The following is a 9727-nucleotide window of genomic DNA, read 5'->3' on the forward strand; positions in this document are numbered from 1 at the left end:
GAGTCTCGCTCTGTCGCCCAGGCTGGAGCACAGTGGCCAGATCTCAGCTCACTGCAAGCTCCGCCTCCCGGGTTCACGCCATTCTCCTGCCTCAGCCTCCCGAGTAGCTGGGACTACAGGCGCCCGCCACCTCGCCCGGCTAGTTTTTTGTATTTTTTTAGTAGAGACGGGGTTTCACTGTGTTAGCCAGGATGGTCTCGATCTCCTGACCTCGTGATCCGCCCGTCTCGGCCTCCCAAAGTGCTGGGATTACAGGCTTGAGCCACCGCGCTCGGCCTACGCCCTGCCCTTTCTGATAAATTTCATAACAAAGGTATATGAGAGGATGACGCCATTTGAGCTGTCCTGGAAGTAGGGGTAGGATTTTTTTTTTTTTTTTTCAGGAGCTAGACAGTAAAAATTAAAAAGCATTTATATATTTACTTACTTTGGGGACAAGGTCTCGCTCTGTTGTCCTGCCTGGAGTGCAGTGGCAGGATTTGGGCTCACTGCAGCCTCAACCTCCTGGGCTCAAGCGATCCTTCCACCCCAGCCTCCTGAGTAGCTGGGACTACTGGCGTACATGACCATGTCTAGCTAATTTTTGTTATTTTTTTTGTGGAGACGGGGTTTCACCATGTTGCCCATGGCTGGTCTTGAACCCCCGGGCTCAAGCGATCCGCTCGCCTCGGCCTCTCATAGTGCTGGGATTACAGGCCTGAGCTGCTGCACCTGGCAGCATTAATTCACTGAAGAATTTACAGAAAACTTTTTTTTTTTTTTTTTTGAGACGGAGTCTTCACTTTGTCGCCCAGGCTGGAGTGCAGTGGCACCATCTCGGCTCACTGCAAGCTCCGCCTCCCGGGTTCGCGCCATTCTGCTGCCTCAGCCTCCCGAGTATCTGGGACTACAGGCGCCCGCCACCGCGCCCGGCTAATTTTTTGTATTTTAGTAGAGACGGGGTTTCACCGTGTTAGCCAGGATGGTCTCGATCTCCTGACCTCGTGATCCGCCCGCCTCAGCCTCCCAAAGTGCAGGGATTACAGGCGTGAGCCACCGCGCCCGGCCCAGAAAACTTTTTGTGGAACTATTCTGGGTTGGAATCTAACACGACTCATTTGCTTTGTGACCTTGGGTAAGTCACTTCTCAGCCTGAATGTCTTCACTTATAAAATACATAATATAGCTAATACTTAATAAAATCTTCCTGATAAGGATGACACGAAATACCAACTGCCTCCCTGACTTAGGCACCTAACACGGTAGGCAGTCAGCAATCACTTCACCTTTTTACCTGTCTAAAGCAGCAGAGGCCTCAGTTCTTAACTCCAAAGGGCTTAAAATAGTATAGGAGAATTCAGATTTTAAAACATAAGAACATACAAGCAAGCGACAACATTTAAGATACAAATACTGAAGGACATGACCTTATCGTGTCATTGACAAGCTATCAAGGCCGGCTCCACCAAAACACGGATAAAGAGGAGGCCAGAAATCCAGGTGCCTGCAGTAAAGTTTAACCTTCGTGATTGCAAAAAGCAGGAGCTCAGCTATCTTGCTTTATGCATAGGCGGTATTTACTATTAACTCGGAAAAATGGAAGTGACTTATCCGCACTTTAGCCTCAAAGCTTGAAGTTAACCAGTCGTAAGTGGTTAGCGCCTTTGTCTGGCGGAACTTAACAAAATGGCGTTTTCTGGAATCTTACGGAGACTCTGCATATTGGTCAGCTCAGTATTAACTTATTTGGTGAGCGCTGTCCCCAAATCCCGTTCCGGCTGCACTCGCAGGGCTTGAGCGACATTGAGGTATCTGCCCGCCTGTCCGCCCACCCGGGAAACGGGTAAGATTTGAGAGGTACTTTATAGGGGCAGTTAAATGAAGACTCAAACAAATCCTAGTGTTGATGCGGAACTGCGCGCCGAATGCCTTGGCTCTGACACCTGTTGAGCTGCAAGACTCCACTAAAGCGTCCCACCTAATGACTGTAACAACGTCCCCTGAGGTGGGCCAATATGGCGACGGTCTCCTCTTGGCACAGCCCTCTTCCCTCCCTCATGATGGGCGGCTCCGGTAACGCCCATTGGCCAACTAGGAGGCGGTGCCAGGCTTACTTCGTTCCCTCATTGGATTGAATAACTGAGGGAGCCGCCAATTCTCCTCTGCCACTCCAAGTTTCCGCCCTCAGAGTTAATCCGGCGTTTAATTGGCTTTTAATTCACGTCAATATGCGTCCTTTCCTGTCTTTTTTCAGTCTTAATCCAATCATAACTTTCCTGGCTGCCCGCCTGATTTCTGATTGGTTTTAATCAGCTTCAGCCTATCCTATTCCTGTCTACTTCTTACCTCTCCTCCAACTAGGATTTTGCCGAAGCATATCCCGGATTCTAGTTGGCCGTTGTTCTGTCATTCCTATCAAAGCTTTCCCTATCCCAACGTCTCAGGGAGCCCGCCTGCCGGTTGACTGGTTTCCTTCCAAGCCAATAATCCCCAGCTCCCGCCCATCTTCACTTCCTGCATCCTTCATTGGCTTTTAACACCGAGAGGGCTGTCTTTTTGGGCGGACACCAGGCACGCAACTTAGTCTTACACGCCTTAGAGAGCAAGCGAGTCTTGCCATTGGAAAACCTCACCGTCTTTCTTCTGCAAGTCCCACCTTTCCCCCTCCCTCATTGGGCGGGGCAGCAGAGAAGGGGCGGGGCATAGGTTGGGCTTGTGGCGCGCTGCTCCCTCCTCCTCACCCCCCCCCTCCCTGTCCGGTCCGGGTTCGCTTGCCTCGTCAGCGTCCGCGTTTTTCCCGGCCCCCCCCAACCCCCCCGGACAGGACCCCCTTGAGCTTGTCCCTCAGCTGCCACCATGAGCGGTAAGGATGAGTCCACTCCAAGCTTAGGGGTGGGAGGCGAGTGAGGGGGCGCGCGCGAGGGCCGACCGGGCGATCCCCGCCGTGAGGGGGGGCGGGCGGGAGGCGGCGGCGGTGGCCTAGGTCCCGCCCGGGGCGGAGGGAAGGGAGGGAGACGGGGCAGTGGCGGGGCCTCCGAGGAGGAGGGGGATGGGCCGCCCGCCCCGGGGGAGGGGGCAGCGTGGCCTCGCCCGCCCCCTGCCCGCCCCGGCCACGGGGGACGGGCCTTACCCCCCACTACTCGGCCGCCCGCCTGAGGCTCCTCCCGCCAGGGGCTGGAGCCGCGGGGGCGGCCCGAGCAGTGAAGGCCCCGCCCGGGCCAACCGCTTGTCTGGTCCGCCCTCTGGTCGCCGCCTGCTCCGGCGCCCTCCTCCCCCCACTTTCCGTAGATTTCCCTTCCCCCCGCCCCACCGTCCCGCCCTTTCCACGCCCCTCACCCCGAAACCGCCCTTTCCCTCAGGGCCCGCCCTCCGCCCCGAAACCTCCTGACTACTAACCAGTACACCCCTTTAGTTCCTTAGTAGTATTCACAAATGTTTTCCTACTAAAACTTTTTATTTCTTTTTCCCCTCTCCTCTTGTTACTTTTAATACTTGGATTTTTGTTTCTTTATCTCTCTCTTTTTTTTTTGAGAGGGAGTTTCGCTCTTGTCGCCCAGGCTGGAGTGCAATGGTGCGATCTCGGCTCACTGCTACCTCCCAGATTCAAGCGATTCTCCTACCTCAGCCTCCGGGAGTAGCTGGGATTACAGGCATGCGCCACCACACACGGCTAATTTTGTATTTTTAGTGGGGACGGGGTTTCTCCTTGTTGGTCAGGCTGGTCTCAAACTCCTGACCCCAGGTGATCCTCCTGCCTCAGCGTCTCAAAGTACTGGGATTACAGGCATGACCACCGCGCCTGGCCTCTCCATCTCTTTTAACCTTAATTTTAGCAAGCTTTCCATCCAGCCACATATTATTTTTTGCCTTACCTGTCCTTTTTTCCCTTAGGATACTTTTTCTTATTTTGAAACTCTTTCAGCATGACTACCATCCTTCACATTTCCTATCCCCAAAGCACTTTTTGAATGTTTTCTTAGTTTAATTTTGTGTAAGGGAGAATTGAGGCCCACTTTTGGCACCATTGAGCCTAGTTCATGTCCTGCATGCCCTGCAGCTCCCCTCTGCCCTCCAATCCATTTTCTTTATACTGGCGCCTTTCGCCTTCCTGTTAGTCATTACTATTTCATCATAGCCTCCTTTTATCCTTCCTACTTCATCTCTTTTCTTCCCTCAAGTTTAAGTTGTTTGTTTTTTAATTGTTTTAGACCAAGATCACTCCATGGATGAAATGACAGCTGTGGTGAAGATTGAAAAAGGAGTTGGTGGCAATAATGGGGGCAGTGGTAATGGTGGTGGTGCCTTTTCACAGGCTCGAAGTAGCAGCACAGGCAGTAGCAGCAGCAGTGGAGGAGGAGGAGGGCAGGTAAGTGATAATAATAGAGTGGGGAAGATGTTGAGAGGATGTAAATATTCTTAGATAATTGCCTTACTCTTCATAGAAAGCTTTTTAGGGAGCTTATCAAAACCATTTTATAGATAAGAAGTAAGAGTATGGAGATCCCCAAAGACAGGAGTTTCAGCAATACAGATAGGTCAGCTTTTTGTTTCTGTTTTTTGCTCCTTGTCCGCACTACGTTGCTGTTTATTTGTTGTATACTGCCCCCTAGGCTGGCAGCTGGGTGTCACTAACTCCTTTCCTCTCCCTTATTTTTGGCCAGGAGTCCCAGCCATCCCCTTTGGCTCTGCTGGCAGCAACTTGCAGCAGAATTGAGTCACCCAATGAGAACAGCAACAACTCCCAGGGCCCGAGTCAGTCAGGGGGAACAGGTGAGCTTGACCTCACAGCCACACAACTTTCACAGGGTGCCAATGGCTGGCAGATCATCTCTTCCTCCTCTGGGGCTACCCCTACCTCAAAGGAACAGAGTGGCAGCAGTACCAATGGCAGCAATGGCAGTGAGTCTTCCAAGAATCGCACAGTCTCTGGTGGGCAGTATGTTGTGGCTGCCACTCCCAACTTACAGAACCAGCAAGTTCTGACAGGACTACCTGGAGTGATGCCTAATATTCAGTATCAAGTAATCCCACAGTTCCAGACCGTTGATGGGCAACAGCTGCAGTTTGCTGCCACTGGGGCCCAAGTGCAGCAGGATGGTTCTGGTCAAATACAGATCATACCAGGTGCAAACCAACAGATTATCACAAATCGAGGAAGTGGAGGCAACATCATTGCTGCTATGCCAAATCTACTCCAGCAGGCTGTCCCCCTCCAAGGCCTGGCTAATAATGTACTCTCAGGACAGACTCAGTATGTGACCAATGTACCAGTGGCCCTGAATGGGAACATCACCTTGCTACCTGTCAACAGCGTTTCTGCAGCTACCTTGACTCCCAGCTCTCAGGCAGTCACCATCAGCAGCTCTGGGTCCCAGGAGAGCGGCTCACAGCCTGTCACCTCAGGGACTACCATCAGTTCTGCCAGCTTGGTGTCATCACAAGCCAGTTCCAGCTCCTTTTTTACCAATGCCAATAGCTACTCAACTACTACTACCACCAGCAACATGGGAATTATGAACTTTACTACCAGTGGATCATCAGGGACCAACTCTCAAGGCCAGACACCCCAGAGGGTCAGTGGGCTACAGGGGTCTGATGCTCTGAACATCCAGCAAAACCAGACATCTGGAGGCTCACTGCAAGCAGGTCAGCAAAAAGAAGGAGAGCAAAACCAGCAGACACAGCAGCAACAAATTCTTATCCAGCCTCAGCTAGTTCAAGGGGGACAGGCCCTCCAGGCCCTCCAAGCAGCACCATTGTCAGGGCAGACCTTTACAACTCAAGCTATCTCCCAAGAAACCCTCCAGAACCTCCAGCTTCAGGCTGTTCCAAACTCTGGTCCCATCATCATCCGGACACCAACAGTGGGGCCCAACGGACAGGTCAGTTGGCAGACTCTACAGCTGCAGAACCTCCAAGTTCAGAACCCACAAGCCCAGACAATCACCTTAGCCCCAATGCAGGGTGTTTCTTTGGGACAGACCAGCAGCAGCAGCACCACTCTTACACCCATTGCCTCAGCTGCTTCCATTCCTGCTGGCACAGTCACTGTGAATGCTGCTCAACTCTCCTCCATGCCAGGCCTCCAGACCATTAACCTCAGTGCATTGGGTACTTCAGGAATCCAGGTGCACCCAATTCAAGGCCTGCCGTTGGCTATAGCAAATGCTCCAGGTAAGCTTTCCGATCTTTTGCATTTATTGGGAACCAACCCTAGCATCTTAGCTGAAACTTGAGTCTAAATAAGGGAATAGAGCTTTTTGAGATAACACTTTCTTGAGGGCTAGTCATTTAGGCAAATAAATTTGAGAAATAGAGATTCTGTTTAAGTAATTTGGAACTGAAGTAAAGGAAACTTCTCCAGTTAGTTTGATGAGAAAGGAGCACTTCTGGGCAATATTTTGGAGTCTGTGTACTACTCAGTGTTTTTGGTGCTGCAGAATAAGGGTTGACAAACTTTTTCTGTAAAGGGCCAGATAGTAAATATTTTAGGCTTTGTGGGCCTCATGTGGTCACGTTTTCTTTTCTGTTTTCTTTTTTTTTTTTTTGAGAGAGAGGCTTGCTCTGTTACCCAGGCTGGAGTGCAGTGACGCAGTCTCGGCTCACTGCAACCTCTGCCTCTCGGGTTCAAGCAATTCTCCTGCCTCAGCTTCTTGAGTAGCTGGGATTGCAGACAAACGCCACCATGCCCAGCTAATTTTTGTATTTGTAGTAGAGACGAGGTTTTGCTGTGTTGGCCAGGCTGGTCTCAAACTCCTGACCTCAGGTGATCCACCTGCCTCAGCCTCCCAGAGTGCTGGGATTACAGGTACGAGCCCCTGCGTCTAGCCACATTTTCTTTTTTGTATGTTTTTTTCCACACCCTTTTAAAAATGTAAAACCATTTTTAGCTCTAAGGCCTTCTTTGGCCTGTAGGCCAACTCCTCCATAGGATAAAAATTGATTATGGGCCGGTCATGGTGGCTCACTCCTGTAATTCAGGCACTTTGGGAAGACGAGGCAGGTGGATGGGTAGAGTTCAGGAGTTCAAGACCAGACTGGGCAACATGGCAAAACCCTGTCCAACAAAAAATACAAAAATTGGCCAGGCATAGTGGTACATGCCTATGGTCCCAGCTACTCGGGAGGCTAAGGCATGAGAATCGCTTGAATCCGGGAGGCAGAGGTTGCAGTGAGCCAAAATTGCACCACTGCACTCCAGCCTGGGCTACAGAGTGAGACTCTGAAAAAAAAAAATACAAAATGTAGTCGGGCGGCTGAGCACGGTGGCTCATGCCTGTAATCCCAGCACTTTGGGAGGCCAAGATGGGTCAATCACCTGAGGTCAGGAGTTCATGACCAGCATGGCCAACATGGCAAAACCCCTTCTCTACTAAAAATACAAACAATTAGCCGGGCATGGTGATGCGCATCTAGAGTCCCAGCCACTCAGGAAGCTGAGGCCAAGAATTGCTTGAACCTGGGAGGCAGAGGCTACAGTGAGCTGAAATCACATCATTGCACTCCAGCCTGGTTGACAGAGCAAGACCCTGTCTCAGAAAATAAAAATAAAAAATTTGATTATGAGCTGGATGCGGTGGCTCATGCCTATAGTCCCAGCACTTTGGGAGGCCGAGGTGGACGGATCATGAAGTCAGGAGTTCAAGACCAGCCTGACCAATATGGTGAACCCCGTGTCTACTAAAAATACAAAAATTAGCCAGACGTGGTGGCACAAACCTGTAGTCCCAGCTACTCGGGAGGCTGAGGCAGGAGAATCTCTCGAACCCGGGAGGCAGAGGTTGCAGTAAGCCAAGATCGTGCCACTGCACTCCAGCCTGAGCGACAGAGCAAGACTCCATCTCCAAAAAAAAAAAAAAAAATTGATTATGAATTTTGCCCATTTGTAGAACACAGATTATCATCAGATATTTCTTGTGAACTGTAACTCCTAATTGAAGGGAAAATGATCTAATGGGTTGCTTTTCAACAAAATAAGTTCCCTGGTTAGTATTAACCAGAATATCCCACACTGAGCATGCTGGTTAATCAGGGTTGAATTTTTTTTAACTCCTAGTTATCTTAAAAACAAAATCCCATAGCTTCCCTTCACACTAACATGAGTGTCCTAGGTGATTCTGGTATTTCCTAGGTAGCAGTCTAACTTCCTAGTCTGCTTTGAAAGTACTGTGTATGGTTACGAAGGGAGGAGAGAGAAAGGGAGTGGGGTAGGTTGGGGTCTGGAATGGAGTGGGGGATGTGGGATTGAGAAGAGTTAGGAATGAGGAGAGCATTGAAGGGAAAAATAATCTGGGAAGAATATTGAATCGGTTGACCATGGTGTTCAGGGTCTTTCATTTTGAACTAAATGTTTCACTATTTTTTTTTTGTTTTGTTTTGTTTTTTTTTGTTTTTGTTTTTGAGGCGGAGTCTGGCTATCTTGCCTAGGCTGGAGTGCAGTGGCCGGATCTCAGCTCACTGCAAGCTCTGCCTCCTGGGTTCACGCCATTCTCCTGCCTCAGCCTCCCGAGTATCTGGGACTACAGGCGCCCGCCACCTCGCCCAGCTAGTTTTTTGTATTTTTTAGTAGAGACGGGGTTTCACTGTGTTAGCCAGGATGGTCTCGATCTCCTGACCTCGTGATCCACCCGTCTCGGCCTCCCAAAGTGCTGGGATTACAGGCTTGAGCCACCGCGCCCGGCCATGTTTCACTATTAATTTGAAATTAAAACAGTAAGCAGGTGTAAGTCTATGTAGACTGTGTCTTTTTTTTTTTTTCGTTTTTGAGACTGAGTCTTGCTCCGTTGCCCAGGCTGTAGTGGAGTGGTGCAATCTCTGCTCACTGCAACCCCCCCGTCCTGGGTTCCAGTGATTCTGCTGCCTCAGCCTCCCAAGTAGCTGGGATTACAGGCGCGAGCCACCATGCCTGCCTAATTTTTGTATGTTTAGTAGAGACGGGGTTTCACTGTGTTGGCCAGTCTGGTCTTGAACTCCTGACCTCAAGTGATCCGCCCGCCTTGGCCTCCCAAAGTGCTGGGATTATAGGTGTGAGCCACCACGACCTGCCTGACTGTAACATTTTAAATTCCGTTGTATGGAGCTGATCTTTAATAAAGCACAGTAAAAGGATATACACACATTTTTTTTTTTTTTTTTTTTTTGGAGACGGAGTCTCGCGCTGTGTCACCCAGGCTGGAGTGCAGTGGCGCGATCTCGGCTCACTGCAAGCTCCGCCTCCCGGGTTCAGGCCATTCTCCTGCCTCAGCCTCCGAGTAGCTGGGACTACAGGCGCCCGCCACCACGCCCGGCTAGTTTTTTGTATTTTTAGTAGAGACGGGGTTTCACCATGTTAGCCAGGATGGTCTCGATCTCCTGACCTCGTGATCCGCCCGCCTCGGCCTCCCAAAGTGCTGGGATTACAGGCTTGAGCCACCGCGCCCGGCCCGATATACACACATTTTTATATTCTGGCACAATTATACAAATATGGAAAATAGTTCAATGTCACCAAATAATATCACGCAACTTCTAGTTCTTTCTTTTTTTTTTTTTTTTCGTTTTCTTTTTTGGGATTGAGTCTTGCCTGTCTCCCAGGCTGGAGTGCAGTGGTATGATCTTGGCTCACTGCAACCTCTGCCTCCCGGGTTCAAGCAATTCTCCTGCCTCAGCCTCCCGAGTAACTGGGATTACAGGCGCACGCCACCATGCCTACTAATTTTTTGTATTTTTTTTTTTTTTTTTTTTTTTTTTGAGACGGAGTCTCGCTCTG

The 9727-nt window shown here is 50.3% G+C and overlaps 1 protein-coding gene across 4 annotated transcripts in view; it reads left to right on the top strand.

Annotated features, from left to right (window-relative positions):
* The first annotated feature begins 2720 nt into the window (after window positions 1-2720).
* Window positions 2721-9727, top strand: part of SP1 (Sp1 transcription factor) — a 36248-nt gene continuing 29241 nt past the window's right edge. Inside the window, exons 1-3 of one of the 4 annotated variants that reach the window (XM_025402266.1) lie at window positions 2721-2842; window positions 4188-4345; window positions 4785-6153. In XM_025402266.1, coding sequence (XP_025258051.1) covers window positions 2836-2842; window positions 4188-4345; window positions 4785-6153 — 1534 coding nt within the window. In that variant the 5' untranslated portion in view covers window positions 2721-2835. Of the gene's footprint in view, window positions 2843-3184; window positions 3225-4187; window positions 4346-4640; window positions 6154-9727 lie in introns of those variants that run through there. The other 3 variants (XM_025402263.1, XM_025402265.1, XM_025402264.1) reach the window with 3 other exon arrangements.

This window comes from Theropithecus gelada, chromosome 11 (genome assembly GCF_003255815.1).
Source record: "Theropithecus gelada isolate Dixy chromosome 11, Tgel_1.0, whole genome shotgun sequence".
NCBI classification, from domain to species: domain Eukaryota; kingdom Metazoa; phylum Chordata; class Mammalia; order Primates; family Cercopithecidae; genus Theropithecus; species Theropithecus gelada.